At 45.9% G+C, this 16,288-nt stretch overlaps 1 protein-coding gene across 1 annotated transcript in view; it reads left to right on the forward strand.

Moving 5' to 3' along the window:
- The window catches only part of LOC124551446 (spermatogenesis-associated protein 5-like protein 1), a 76,063-nt gene that overhangs the window by 12,769 nt on the left and 47,006 nt on the right, over positions 1–16,288 (forward strand). Inside the window, exon 3 of the mRNA XM_047126441.1 lies at positions 13,396–13,610. Within this exon, the coding sequence (XP_046982397.1) occupies positions 13,396–13,610 (215 nt within the window). The remainder of the gene's footprint in view (positions 1–13,395; positions 13,611–16,288) is intronic.

Consider the following 16,288-nt stretch of genomic DNA (forward strand, 5'->3'; position numbering starts at 1 on the left):
GAGGCCATGACATGAATTGCTGATCATGATCTCCACCACGACCGATCCATCGGTTTTCCAATCTCCTGTTTAAGAAATGCCGAACATCATGATGGAAGTGCACTGGAGCACCATCCTGTAGAAAGATGAAGTCGGCGCTGTCGGTCTCCAGTTGTGGCATGAGCCAATTTTCCAGCATGTCCAGATGCACGTGTCCTGTAACATTTTTTTTTTTTTGCAGAAGAAAAAGGGGCCGTAAACTTTAAACCGTGAGATTGCACAAAACACGTTAACTTCTGGTGAATTGCGAATTTACTGCACGAATGCGTGAGGATTCTCTACCGCCCACATTCGCACATTGTGTCTGTTCACTTCACCATTAAGAAAAAATGTTGCTTCATCACTGAAAACAAGTTTCACACTGAACGCATCCTCTTCCATGAGCTATTGCAACCGCGCCGAAAATCCAAAGCGTTTGACTTTGTCATCGGGTGTCAGGGCTTGTAGCAATTGTAAACGGTAAGGCTGCTGCTTTAGCCTTTTCCGTAAGATTTTCCAAACCGTCGGCTGTGGTTCGTTTAGCTCCCTGCTTGCTTTATTTGTCGACTTCCGCGGGCTACGCGTGGAACTTGCCCGCACGCGTTCAACCGTTTCTTCGCTCACTGCAGGCCGACCCATTGATTTCCCCTTACAGAGGCATCCGGAAGCTTTAAACTGGGCATACCATCGCCGAATGGAGTTAGCAGTTGGTGGATCTTTGTTGAACTTCGTCCTGAAGTGTCGTTGCACTGTTATGACTGACTGATGTGAGTGCATTTCAAGCATGACATACGCTTTCTCGGCTCCTGTCGCCATTTTGTCTCACTGCGCTCTCGAGCGCTCTGGCGGCAGAAACCTGAAGTGCAGCTTCAGCCGAACAAAACTTTATGAGTTTTTCTACGTATCTGTAGTGTGTCGTGACCATATGTCAATGAATGGAGCTACAGTGAATTTATGAAATCGCTTCAATCATTTGTAATAGCCCTGTACAATCCACCATTTGTGGATCCGTCTCGCCACTGGTGCCTTCTGTACTAGCCCAGTTGAGAGTCTATACGCAGAAGCCGGTGAACTACCCCTGTCATACCGGTGTGACATCCTGCTCAGTAGGTAAGAGCGTTGGCTTTCTTCCATACCAGGCCACCCAATCTTTGACCCTTTTTTTGATGACATTCTTAACCACCAATATGAGATGTACGTTTCTTCTTTGCGGCGTCCCGGCGTCTGCTTTCGTCACCTGCTTCAGAAGCTGCAGTTCACACTTCCTGCCACTTTCCGAATGGGTGAGAGCCCTTCACCACCTTCGCTTCAGGCACAGGTTTGTGTTCATTTTGACCTCAGCTCATTCCCGAAGGATTCAACTCCTGAGCTGACCTATCGCTGCAAATTTCTCCAACTTCGCTCACAACTTGCTGAAAGCATATTTTTGTACACTGATGGTTCCAAGTCCGCCCACGGTGTTGGCTGTGCTTTTGTCATCGGGGATGATAAGTTTAGATACCGGCTTCTCGACTAATGCACAATTTTTACTGCAGAGCTTTTTGCCCTCTATCAGGCTGTTCACTACATCCGGAGGCACCAGCTCACTTGCTGTGTGATCTGCTCTGACTCCCTCCAGATCCAGTCCACCCTGTCGTTCGACAAATCCAGGACAGGCTCCATTTGTTCCCAGATGGGGTAACCCAAGTGATGTTCGTGTGAGTTCTTAGCCATATTGGTGTGCCTGGGAATGATGCTGCTCATGCTGCAGCCGAGGCCACAGTCCATCTCGGTCGGCCTGCCTCTTACTCTGTTCCTCGCAAGATATTTGTAATTTTCTCTATCGGTGTATCACATCACTATGGCATGACCATTGGTGCTCCTTTCATGGGAACAAACTCAGAGAAGTCAAACATCTCCCGGCCGTCTCGCCATGAGGAAGTAATGTTAGCTCAGTTGCGAATAGGGCACTGTCGCTTAAGTCACCGCCACTCGTCGAGTGGTGACCCTGCACCCAGCTGTCCTTTCTGTAGCCAGCCATTAACAGTTAGACATTTCCTGATCCTCTGCCCCCTATTTTAGCCACTTACGTCTCAGGATCGGGCTGCCGCCCACTTTGCCGGACATTTTAATGGATGATGTGCAAGCTGTGGCTCACATTTTAAGTTTTTTATAAAACAGTAATATGACAAAAGAGATTAGACTTCTACCTGGTGACTCTGGTGTCTTGTCGAACTCTTTTTAGATACTCTCCGTAACGTCTTGCATTTTAGATTTGTCTTTTCTTCCCCTTTGTATTGGACCTCAAAATGGTTTTTTACCCTCGTGGTCCCAGCATTCTATGGTTCTATACTGGGCGCTTATGACCTTAGATGTTTTGCGCCCTAAAACCACAAAAAAACAACAACAAACCATCATCACCACCCTCTTCCTTGGATCCCCCCCATTGGTAGACAGTCCCTTGTTGGACCACCAAAATCACCGTTACCATTAGAGATTGCAGACGGGTGGGCTCTCTAAAGCCATAAGTGACATCTGTCAATGGAGCCCCTCATTGCCTTTAAATGGCTTTGTGCCATGGTCCACCACCTTATAAAATGACTTGCTACCATTGGACCATGTACTCTTTCTTCATAGGTTGGGGCCAAGATTCAATCAGTTTATGAACACCAGTACCAAGGGGTTGTACCTGGTGCCTCTGTGAATGGTAATGTCTACATTGAACCAGATGCTATTGCCAAACATTGTGCATTTCATTATGCTCGAGCCCCTGCGTCTGAGAATTGTCATCCTGCGTTTTGTTCCTCAGACAGTGGTAGTGACTTCCTTTACCATTTACTACATGTGACCTGGAATCTTAGAATGCTCCATTCAGTGTGTGGGAATTCTTCATTGTTCTAGTGCACTGACCTGACATGGCTCCAGGGTCAGACTGACCACATCCACAGCCAAATGCTCAAACAGTTATCAGTGGATTGCCAATGTCATATCCTTTCTGTTCTCAAGGAGCAAGGGTGAGTCCCCGTCTCAGTGGCAAGAATGTGTGATCGTCCCAGTACTGAAAGCGGGTAAACACCCCTTCAAGAGGGATGGTTGTTGCACAATTAGCCTCACTAATGTTCTCTGCAGGTTGCTTGAACATCAGGTGAGCCAATGGCTGTATTGGTAACTTGAATCTTGAGGTCTTTTGGCTGTATCGGGGCAGTTTTCGCCAAGGCTATTCTACTGCTGACAATTCGGTCTGCCTGGAGTCTGCTGTTTGGTCAGCTATTGCTCGGCTTCAACATCGCATTGCTGTCTTCTTTGATTTGTGTAGGATGTGAGACACCATATGCTGTCACCATGTTTTTGCTACCCTGCATGACTGGAGTCTGCTGGGCCAAGTCCCAATTTTAATCCAGAACTTCTTGTCTCGCTGTGCTTCCTGAGTTTAAGTTGGTGTTTCCTACAGCAGTACTCTTGTACAGGAGAATTTGGTCCCACAGCACTCTGTAATTAGTGTGCCTCTTTTTCTAGTGGCCATCATTGGTCTAGCTGCAGCTGTGGTATCTACAGTTTTATTCTCCCTGTATGCTGACAACCTTGCATCTATTATTGTTCCTCAACACGCAACACCAACTGCAGGATACCATACAAAAGTTGCTCTGCCCATAGCTTCTGGTTTTCCGCCACCAAGACTTGTTGTGCACTTCTGTCGCCATTGTGCTGTCCATACCCAGCCAGAACGCTACCTCAGGGACAAAATGCTCGGGGTGGTGGAGTCTTACTGTTTTTTGGGATTGGCCTTCAATGGCCAGTTGACATGGTTACCCCATCTATGGCAACTTAAGCAGTCATGCTGGTCGTACTTTAATACTCTTCTCCCTTTCTCAGTAACACCAGCTGGGGTGCAGATCACTCTACACTTTTGTGGCTCTACAAAATTTTGATCCTGTGACAACCTGATTATGGGAACCTGGCTAATGGCTCTGCTGGACCCAATACGCTGTTGTGGGGTTGGACTTGTGACAGGTGTCTTTCGGATTAGCCCCATGTACTTGTGGAGGCTGGCATCCCTCCCGTACAGATTCCCCCCAGGGGGTCCACAACTCTTTTGTGGGTACGTGTGTGGCGAGCACGGGGCCCCGAGCTATTGCAGCCTTATTTCTCTCCAGGGCTGCATTTCCTTCCCCTTCCCCTCCTTTCCCCTCCTTACTCCTTTCCCATCGCCCACTCCTCTCCCTCTCTTGGTGTCCTTGCTTATGTTGGCCCCCCGCTGTCCTCCTGGTTCTGTTGGTTTTACAATTCGGCTTTGTTGCGTAATCATCTCCTGCTTTTGGCATTCCTTGGTCCCCCACTGGGGTTTGACCTCCATTACAAAATTTCTCCTCCGTAGTGTGAGCCATTTGGGGAAGAGCACCTTACCTAGTGTCTTTGACATGCGCCCTCCTAGTACATTCCACCTTTTCTTTCACGTCGTTGTCTGATGCTAGGGTGCATAGCCAGCATGCTAGCCAGCCCGTGTGGTGGGGTCGCTATGTACCCTTTTGGTTGAGCCTCCTGAACACACAGGGATCACACTTCTGATACCCGAGCTGTGACCTCCTCATGCATGCCTTGGAGTGGTTGCTCGTCATCCTGGAGCATCAGAACTCCCGGCAATGGCCGCCGTGCCAGACGGCCCTTGCTGTGGCTGGGTGGTGCCCATGAGGAGAGCCCCTGATCGGAGTGGGTGGTATCAGGGTGGACGCTATGCAAATAAAACGCATACGGGTCCAGAACTCTGGCCATTCTTGTGCGGCCGTCTCTCTGCGTGGAACTGATTCCTCAAGTGCTGCTTCTCTTGCCCCTTCGGCCTTCCCTTCCATGGCTACCCCCTGGGAAGATGGTCAGGCCCGTCAGCTAGGGGCAAAACCTTTTCCCCGTTATCTAGTTTGCACCAGGACTGATGGAGATACTTTCACCAATACCAAACCTTTATTCTTTGTGGAACACATTGAAGACAAGTTTGGCGAAGTGTACTCCCTGAGCAAGATGCGGTCGGGTTCGTTGCTGATCAAAACTGCTTCAGCTGCCCAATCTGCGGCCCTTCGTGCCTGTACCCATCTAGGCACAATTCCTGTGTCCATTACCCCCCACCAGTTTCTAAATATGGTACAAGGTGTCATTTTTCAAAGGGACCTCATCCTTCAAACTGGCCTTTGAAAGGGATATCCTCCCTGAGAAAGTTAAGATTATGGTTTATCGATGCGATGTGAAGCCGTACATCCCACCTCCTATGAGGTGTTTTAAGTGCTTGTGTTTTGGACACATGTCTTCCTGCTGTTCACAGGCCCCTCTCTGTGGTGACTGTGGATGTCCACTCCATAGGGAGTCCCTGTGTTCCCCCTCCTGTGTGTGTAAATTGTCATGGTAGTCATTCTCCATGTTCACCAGATTGCCCAGTATATGAGAAGGAAAAGAAGATACAGGAGTATAAGTCCTTCGATCGTTTAACCTACACAGAGGCCCGTAAGAAATATACAAGTCTTCACCCTGTGTCCATGACATCTAGTTACGCCTTGGTTACATCTTCACCCCTTCCTCCCCCTTCCTTACCCCCATCCCGGACCCCTCTCCTCCCCCCCTCCCCTGCGGCTCCCACACCTTCTCCTCTGGGCGCTGCTCCCCCTCCCCAGCCGGAGAAGTTTCCCACTCCTTCGGCGTGTGCTGGTCTAGGGCGCCTCTCCTGGGATGCCCCTTCCTGGCACCTTCCAGGCCAAAGGTCTGCTGCCGCGCGACGACCGCGAGAGCCGTGGACGGTCGGCCCCTAGGTCGCCCGGTCTCTTTCTGTTCCTGATCTTGCTGCAGCTGGCTCCTTTATGCCACACAGCCCTCCTCGATCTCACCCTGAAAAGAAGCAGAAACATAAGTCCCGGGACAAAGAGCCTCTGGTGTCGCCGGAGGTCCGTTCTCCGACTTCACAACCGGATTCTGACCTGTCGTTCATGGATGTCGCCCCCTCCTTGTTGGTGACGGGTGGGGACCTGGCGGTATGACTGGATTTAGCGTGTTCAGCCCTCATTTAAACCATCGTTCTGTGGTTCTCCAATGGAATTGTAATGGATACTAACGTCACCTTCCGGAATTGAAATCCCTTCTTTCGTCTTACTCTGCAACTTGTGTGGTTCTCCAGGAATCTTATTTTACTGATGCTCACTCGCCGACCCTCCGTGGGTTCCGTGTTTTCTGTCGAAATCGGGTCGGACCCCTGCGGGCTCCTGGTGGCGTTTGTACGTTGGTCCGTACAGACATTGCTAGCACGTGGATTCCTCTTCAAATTACATTGGAAGCGGTTGCTGTTAGGGTCCACCTAAACTCTGCGGTCACAGTTTGCAATCTTTATCTCCCTCCTGACAGGACTCTTACACCTGCTGCCTTAACTGCCCTTCTTCAGCAACTTCCTCCTCCTTGGGGATTTTAATGCTCATCATCCCTTGTGGGGCAGTGCCTATCCATCTTGACGAGGTCTTCTTATAGACCAGTTTATTGCAGACCACGACTTGTGCCTTCTTAATGATGGCTCCCCTACTCATTTCAGTGCTGGTCATGGTACCTTTTCTGCCATTGATCTTTCTCTTTCTTCTCCCTCTCTCCTCCCTTCATTACACTGGTCACCACACGACGACCTTTGTGATAGTGACCATTTCCCGTTGATTATCTCGCTCCCTTCCCACTCCCCGATGGACAGGTTACCTCATTGGTCTTTCCAACGTGCCGATTGGCCTCTATACACTGCAAAGGTCGTGTTTTCTTCCTCTTTGTTGGGTTGTATTGATGACGTCCTACGTGACATGTCTGACGCGATTGTTCGCGCTGTTAACCTTGCTGTCCCGCACTCATCTGGACCATTTTGTCGCTGACAAGTCCCATGGTGGAGTACGGCCATTGCCATTGCCATCCGTGATCGCCTTCGAGCTTTGCAGCACTTAAAGAGGCACCCATCCGTAGCCAGCCTTACTACCTTTAAACACCTCTGCACTAAAGCCCGTTATTTAATCAAACAGAGCAAGCGGATATGTTGGGAACGATTCGTTTCTTCCCTTGGTTCTACTGTCCCTCTGTCACGGGTATGGGCTACACTTCGCTCTCTCCAAGGTTGCCATCGGCAGTCCACCCTCCCAGGCCTTCACCTTCCAGATGGCCTTTGTACGGACCCATTAGTTCTTGCAGACCATCTTGCGACCCATTTTGCAGTGGCGTCAGCATCAGCCTCCTATCCAGCTGCTTTCCTTCACCAGAAACAGTGGGCCAAAGCTTCCACCTTATGTTTTACCCCTTGTGAGTCAGAATCTTACAACGAACCTTTTACTGAATGGGAATTTCTTTCTGCTCTATCTTCTTCTCATGATACGCCCCTTGGCCCAGATTCCATTCATAACCAACTGCTTCAACATCTCAGTGCTCCACAACGGCAACATCTTCTTCGGGTGTTTAACCGTATCTGGCTCCAGGGTGAATTCCCTTCTCAGTGGAGGGATAGCATCGTGGTTCCTGTCCTTAAGCCTGGTAAGAACCCCCTATCTGTTGACAGCTATCGGCCAATTAGTTTGACCAATGTTGTTTGTAAGTTACTTGAACAGATGGTAGCCCGTCGGCTCAATTGGGTCCTCGAATCTCGGGATCTATTGTCCCCTTACCAGTGTGGCTTTCGAGAGGGACGGTCTCCCATCGATCATTTACTTCGCTTGGAATCCGCAGTTCGACAAGCTTTTTCCCAGCGCCGCCATTTGGTTGCAGTGTTTTTTGACCTTCGCAAGGCCTATGATACGGCCTGGAGCCATCACATCTTACTTACCCTTCATCAGTGGGGTCTTCGGGGCCCACTCCCGATTTTTATCCGCCAGTTCCTGTTCCATCGGTCATTCAGAGTTCGAGTTGGTACTGTTTTTAGTTCTTCACGGACCCAGGAGACGGGCATCCCACAGGGTTCTGTCTTGAGTGTCCTTCTTTTCCTCATTGTTATCGATGGACTTGTGGCCTCTGTTGGTCCTTTGGTCGCCCCTGCCCTGTATTTGGATGATTTCTGCATTTGGGTTAATTGCTCCTCGATGGCATCTGCAGAACGGCAGCTCCAGGGAGCTATACGGCGTGCCTCTGCATGGACCCTCTCACACGGGTTTCAGTTCTCTCCTTCAAAATTGCGGGTGGTCCACTTCTGTCGCTGTACTACGATCCACCCTGATCCAGAGCTCTATCTCGATGCACAACGATTGCCTGTGGTCCCACAGTTTTGTTTCCTGGGTCTTCTTTTCGACAACAAGCTCACTTGGCTGCCCCATATCAGACTTCTGAAGGTAGGATGTTTCCGTAAACTCAATGTCCTTCGCTTCCTTGCCCACTCCTCTTGGGGTGCGGAGCGTTCCCTCCTTCTCCGTCTTTATCGTGCTCTAGTTCTGTCTCGCTTGGACTATGGTTGTCAAGTTTATGGTCCAGATGCTCCTTCCACACTGCACATGCTGGATCCAGTCCACCATCGTGGTATCCGTTTGGCCACCGGTGCCTTCTCTACTATCCCTATTGATAGTCTCTTGGTTGAAGCTGGGATCTCCCCCCCCTCCCCCCTTTTCTGTTCGGCGGTCCCAGCTTGTGGTGTCTTATGCACTCGCTATCTGTTCCTCTCCCACTCATCCTTCCTATTCTCTCCTGTTCCCAGACCATGGACGTCGCCCACCCGACTCCCACCCTCGGGCGGGTTTACTGGTTGGGCTCCGCCTTGCGTCTCTTTTTGCCGTGATTTTCAGCTTCCTTCTTTGTCCTGTCTTCCTCACTCCTCCCCCCCCCCCCCCCCCCCCCCCCCCCCTGGTTAGTTCCTCGGCCTCGAATTCAGATGGATCTCTGCCGAGGTCCGAAAGATTCCATCCTCCCTATGGTGTTCCGTTCCTTTTTCCGCCAAATTTTATGGGAGTTTCGGGATGCTGTTGTTTTTTTACACTGATGGCAGTCAGTAGCCCACATTTTTGTTTAAGAATTCTTTTGCAGTTGTGTCTGCAACATGTTAGTGAGGTGACTTTGTGTAAACTCCGCCATGTTTTGGCGAAAGAAGCCAATTTTAACATGGCAACAAGAGAAATCATTCAATGTGCTTCTCTGAAAGTTACAAATGGTTAAAGGCACGCAAAAATAAATTGCTGCTTTTGTTGCATTTTCTGTGGGACTGGTTTTAGATACTGACCAAAGCAGAGATGACAGTAGATCTTCTTGAATGGCCACGGTGCAAGTGTGGACGGAGAAGGAACTCCACTTAATATTTATAAAAAATGTTAATGTTGGCTTCAGTTAAGAATGGCACTTCCCAAACAGCACTCACCATTTCCCTTGCAGCGCCTGCCTGTAACCCCCGCCACTATTGCTCTCGCCACGAGTGCTCTGCCGATTGCACATCTACTGTCCACGTTATTTTGTGCACTCTTTAACCTATCCTTTCTGAAAACTTTCAGGTCGTCTTGTCAAAATTTTTGGCTGAGCCTCTCCCTGCCTTTAGCCAGCTGTAGGTACCCATAATGGTTTAATGTCCAGTGGTTTCTATCAGCACTTTGAGCTCTAGTTCTTTCCCAACATAGCTACAACAATTTACGACTACAATACTGATTGTTGCTATGTCTACTCTCATTCTGTGTTTGTCCTGCAGCCTAGGAGACTGAGGCTGAGACCCCCTAACCTAAAACAACTGCCCAACCCATTCCACAAAGCCCTTGCTACCTTTGTAGCCAACTCCTTTATGTAGTGGATGCCTTACCTCTTACGATGAACCCGAAACCTTACCAACCTATAGCACAAGTTGAAGAATCTGCAGCAGCACAAGCTGAGGAATCTGCAGCCTACAGTTGCAGGATCATCTGAGTCTCTGATTCAGGCCCTCCACTCAGCTCTGTACCGAGGGTCCACCAATGGTACTATCGGCAACACTACTGATGGTGAACTGTGTAATTATCTTGCAAGCAAGACTAGCAGTCATTACCAATTCAGATAGCCATCCAAAACTGGGGAGAATCTTATCCGGTTCAAAGAGGAACACACCATTAGTTCCAGCATGAGTGACCACTTGCAGTTGGCTGCAACCTGTGCTTTTCAAGGTGTCCAGAAGCAATTGTTCCATATCTGGAATGACGTGTGCCAGTATGCACACAGTGAACACTGAATTTCTTTCCCCTCTTTGTAGCCCTATATCTAAGGGGTCCTGTCATGCATGAAACATTGGAGCTCTGAATTATCAGCAATCCCACTCTCTGTGGGTGCCAAGATCTTGTGGGTTGAGAGGGTTCCTATGAAACAGGGCAAGCAACTTCATCTGCCTCAGGATGTGTGTTAGCCACTGATAACACCTGAAATCCGTTTGTCAGAAAAACTGGGAAGGCCATTCAATTGTGTTCTCCCCCTCCAGCCCTGAAGGTATTTTGCTGCTTTACACTCACCCATGGGTGGGGGTGCCACCGCAGTAGAGGCAGTAACAGAGACAGTCACAGTAGTGGACTGATCGGGGGGAAGTGTGGAACGTACTGGACATATCTCGGATTGCCTTGTTTGGTCCCCTGAGTGATACCATTTGCAACAGCCTCAACCTGTGTGACCATAGCCAGCACTGACTGGAGGTTTGAGTGAAAGGCCACCAACTTGGCTCATATCTGAACGCAGCGATCAGAGTCCTTATCCACACTAAAGATTGTGGAAAAATATGCTAGACCAGGGGGGTCAGACTTTATCTACTTCTAGCTTTTGTACCTTTGTTAGTTGTAAAATTTTCTAACTGCCAACCAGATCTACAGTAATGATGACTTATAAATTAGGAAGTAACTTTACTTCATAAAATCTATAAAGCAGAGTTACAGCAAGTTAAACTTATAATTTATAATTATTTAACAATTTCTTTGTCAAAAATTTTATGAAAAATGTAATGAAATTTTTTTAAAAATCCCTAACACCTACTGTGAAAGAAAGCTGGAACACCTGCTAGTGGTTGGTATGGAACAGGTTGACTACCAGTACAGTAGACAGTAATTAAAATGTGGAACTGTGGCTGCTAGAAGTGCAAGTGTGCGCCCCCCCCCCCCCCCCACACACACAAGAAATTTAAGAATTTAAGCTAAAATACACACAGTGAGTCAAAATAATTCACCTCTTGTCAGAAGCTTGTCACAACTCAAACTAAACTCTGTACAGTGATGTGCTGCTGCAGAAATGGAAGCTGCCACCCAATTTATTTTTGCAGCTCTTTTCAAAACACTGATTTATTTTTGTTAGCAGAACTTCTTAACTATCTTTCAGCTTAGCTTTAGTACAAGATTCTCCATAGAAAAAGATATACATGACTATACAAATGAATACGTGGAAGAGCTGAACAAGAAAAATTATCCTGTTAGTATATTAAGTGGCTTTGATAAGACTCTCGTGCACTATAAAGTTAGAGTAAGACTTCCATTCTTTTGCACTGATGGAGTTGTACACCACATTTATGGACTGCACCACAGGAATAAAATTGAATCCAGAATGGGGGATATACAAAATGAGATGTCGCACAGGGTTTGCTGTTGGTTCTGCTCCTATTGTCAACTAGGTATGTTATTTTAATGGGTGTTAAACTGTAATGTTTCACAATTGCATAATTGTAATAGTCTTAGTGTCCAAATATAGCTAATGGTTTGATTGCCTATCTGAATAGTATTTTTCTGTTTTTGCCATCAGAATTAACTCTCTTTGTGTTGAATAATTTTATATGTTTTTCACTCCCTGTTGTCCTATGTTCTGGAGAAATCAACTAAATATTGTGGAATGTGAATAACCACACTCCTTGCAGAAGCTTCTTGAAATTCCTTCGAATCCTGCACTCATCTCTCAGTACATTTATTCCTTAATTCTATTTGTTGTAAAAAAATAAAAATCGGTTTCAATTGGAGTGTGATCCTTTAACAAGCACAATAAAATATGCAAAAATACCTTTCAAGTTAACTTTGCCTCTTATTCTAGGTTGTTTTGTGCTGTTCTATATGTTCTGCATATGGCTCAAAGCTTCTGTCAGAAGTGAAGTAGGCTATTAGGAATCTCTACTAATTTAAAGAATATTAAACATTTCTTATGATTAACTTGTACAAATCATTTGATTAGAATTTAATAGAGGGAAACATTCCACGTGGGAAAAATATATCTAAAAACAAAGATGATGTAACTTACCAAACAAAAGCGTTGGCATGTTGATAGACACACAAACACACACACAAAATTCAAGCTTTCGCAATAAACGGTTGCTTCATCAGGAAAGAGGGAAGGAGAGGGAAAGGCGAAAGGATGTGGGTTTTAAGGGAGAGGGTAAGGAGTCATTCCAATCCCAGGAGCGGAAAGACTTACCTCAGGGGGAGGAAAGGACAGGTATACACTCGCGCGCGCGCACACACACACATATCCATCCGCACATATACAGACACAAGCAGACATTTGTAAAGGCAAAGAGTTTGGGCAGAGATGTCAGTCGAGGCGGAAGTACAGAGGCAAAGATGTTGTTGAATGACAGGTGAGGTATGAGTGGCAGCAACTTGAAATTAGTGGAGGTTGAGGCCTGGTGGGTAACGGGAAGAGAGGATATACTGAAGGGCAAGTTCCCATCTCCAGAGTTCTGACAGGTTGGTGTTAGTGGGAAGTATCCAGATAACCCGGACGGTGTAACACTGTGCCAAGATACGCTGGCCGTGCACCAAGGCATGTTTAGCCACAGGGTGATCCTCATTACCAACAAACACTGTCTGCCTGTGTCCATTCATGCGAATGGTCAGTTTGTTGCTGGTCATTCCCACATAGAAAGCTTCACAGTGTAGGCATGTCAGTTGGTAAATCACGTGGGTGCTTTCAGATGTGGCTCTGCCTTTGATCGTGTTCACCTTCTGGGTTACAGGCCTGGAGTAGGTGGTGGTGGGAGGGTGCATGGGACAGGTTTTACACCGGGGTCGGTTACAAGGGTAGGAGCCAGAGGGTAGGGAAGGTGGTTTGGGGATTTCATAGGGATGAACCGAGAGGTTATGAAGATTAGGTGGACGGCGGAAAGACACTCTTGGTGGAGTGGGGGGGAGGGGGGGGGGGAGATTTCATGAAGGATGGATCTCATTTGATTATGTAGATTCCAGACAGAAGATGCATATTGCTTGCGGAATTTGCACTCCAGAGATGTGTAACTGATAAGAAACCTGCGCTAATTTTCAAGTCACACTTCTTAATAAAATTATATATTTTTCATCTCTCCTTTCATTCAATATGTAGAGATCATAATTAATAACTGTGCACTGCTGTCATTAATATTATTAGCTTTCTTTAATGCACCCAATCATTTCTGAAATGTAAATGCTGTAATTGTTTATTCCAAGACTGGCTGAAGTTAAGAAGCTGTAATCCTAGGTGTCTGCGTGCTGGTGTTGGAAGCCGTCGATATCCTGTTTGGAAGATCACAGGAGCACTCTGAAAGTGCAAGTGTCATGAGAAGAGTAGCAGGAGAACTTGCTCTTCTCCTGGAACGTGCCGACAGTGTTCCAGGGTTGGTGGTCGTTGCTACAGTGACACGCCCTGGTGATCTGGATCCTGCTCTGAGGCGACCAGGCAGGTTGTCCACTGAGGTGAGTGTCCTGTGAGCCCAGAGGTAATATATGTCTCAAATATTATTTCCTGTAGCAGTATTGAGAGCCCCATTAGCATTAAATGTCCTTGAATATGATGTGTAGGGAGACAGACAGTAGTCAGGTAAACGTTTAGTTTCTATGTTTGTTTGTATTAAATTCACTATGCAGTAAAACAGAGAGATTCCTACGTGCCTAGCTAACCTACAGCTGATTTCTTTTACACTGAATGCAAATCTGAGCTTTTACATTAACTTGTTGCAGCAATTCTTTTTTATGCTTCTCCCAGCCCCATCCTTAGAAGCAGCTTGGTGGCTTCTGCTGACACTGTAAAATGTGTTTATTCTATCAGTCACAATGTATGTTGCATGATTATTGCTAGTGATAACAGCATATCTGAAACATTCAGACTTCAAGGAAGTAATTATTACTTTGTGCCGCCAACAGAAACTACCTTGCTAATTACAAACTGTGGGTACACAACAATGCTACAAATGAGTTGCTGCAGAAGCATGGGACTTCATTTCCATTTCATTAGGTTAACATAATTATTAGGATTAGTTGTCAGTGTGTAGAAATTTGTATTCCATGGCAAAAGTAGATTTGCTAAGATAGCAGATGTTTCCAAGAAAGGCTGGAATGCCTAGCCCATTGTTAAGTTTGGAAGTAGACATGCTACATAAATATTTTTCCGAGTGATTACTGTGTGAATCAGCACTGTAAGAAATTCTATAATTAACTACTGTTGCTAGGATAATTTATTAGTGTTTTATGCTTCTTGTGTTTTTACATTGAAATCAATAAAATTTCAAGTTGTGATGCTCATCATAATTAAAAGAAATTGAACAATGGAAAATCCAGGATGGACTCAGCATCTCCTTAAAAGAAATTGAGTTAGTTATCAGCAAACTGGTACTGTACTGATAGGCACACATTAGCATATACATATTTCAGGGTGTACCAGGTGTACCTGTATGAAATGAGCGTTTTTTTTGTGAAACTGAAACACTAATTTTGAATTGAAAAGTAAAAACATTTTATTCAAAGTACTGACTATTGCTTACTATACATTTTGACCACCTTTCTGGCAATTTGTGGACACCACGCCAATAGAAATGTTCGTCGTTGAAGCAAACAAATGAGACACCCAATTTTCGACTTCTTCGTAGGAATCGAAGTGTTCCTCAGCCAATGTTGTCCCATTGATGAAAATAAATGGTAGTCGGAAGGGGTCAAGTCTGGTGAACACGGTGGGTGGGGTAGCAGCTCCCAGCCAAGTGTTTTGATTGTATCCTGAACCAGTTTTGCCTTGTGTGCAGGTGCATTGTTGTGTAAAAAAAGTTACTTTGCCATGTCTTCTGGCCCATTCTGGTCTTTTTTCGATCAATGCATAGTTCATTGATCATTTGTTGTCTGTAGCGATTATTATTCACAGTTTCATCGGGTTTTAGAAGCTCATGATACACCACACCTTTCTGATCCCACCAAACACAGAGCATTGTCTTCTTGCCGAATCGACCTGGTTTTGCAGTCGATGTTGATGGTTGTCTCGGATCAACCCAAGATTTTTCCTGTTTAGGATTCTTAAAATAAATCCATTTTCATCGCCAGTAACAATTCGACGCAAAGTTGATTTTCTTTCATGTCTTTGAAGCAAAATTTGAGAAATGGTTTTTTGTTTTTCCATCTGTCTTTCATTCAATTCATGTGGCACCCGTTTTCCACACTTTTGGATCTTTCCCATAGCTTTCAAATGGTCAGAAATTGTTTGTTGTCCAACATTTAGTATTGCTGCCATTTGCTTCTGACTCAAAGTATCATCTTCATCCAATATTGCCTGCAATTCGGCGTCTTCGAACTTTTGTGGTGGTCTTCCACGTTCTTCATTTCTTACATCAAAATCATTATTTCTGAACCATTGAAACCATCTTTTGCATATTGCTTCTGATAGAGCATGATCACCATATGCCTCGACAAGCATTCGATGCGACTCTGCAGCACTTTTTTTCAAATGAAAACAAAAAATTAATGCTTTCCACAAATCGTCACTTTCTGGTGCAAAATTCGACATTGTTAACACGATAACACTTAAGGATTGAAGAAATGTGTACTGTCTTGCTTTTCTCTTGTCTTTACTCGTTTTAGGTATCCTATATTTAATTTTATGTCACACAAAACAGCAAGTTATTAGCTAATAGGCAGTAAAGACTACAAATTTTCAGAAGAGTTCTTGTTCTGCTGGTTACAAGTAATCCCATCCAGTATTAATTGCGAGAATTTTCTTAAGAGGTGCAGGGTGTCATGCCGGCCGACTGGGAGCAGGAGAGGCACCACAGGCCATTTTCATTTCCACTGGCCTGAATATAGTTTGATGGCACCCATTACAAAATATTACACGTTTGAATTCCACAGAGCGAAATACAGAGACGTGCGATGGAAGAATATTGTGTGAAAAGGTGTTGCACTGCACTTTGGCACACTTAAGACCAAATAACATGTCTTACATTCCCTCGAACATTTATGTTTTATGTATCAGACTCTTCAGAAAGATGTACAGTACAAAATAGATATTTTTGAAAAGTTGATTTTTTAAATTTTTGGTGTCCTACCTCAAACGCTCATGGGAGGGGGAGCGCTACTGTCTAATATTGCTCTGGTTCGGAAATATCGTAGATCCA

The sequence above is a fragment of the Schistocerca americana genome, chromosome 1 (assembly GCF_021461395.2).
Source record: "Schistocerca americana isolate TAMUIC-IGC-003095 chromosome 1, iqSchAmer2.1, whole genome shotgun sequence".
Classification (NCBI taxonomy): Eukaryota; Metazoa; Arthropoda; class Insecta; order Orthoptera; family Acrididae; genus Schistocerca; species Schistocerca americana.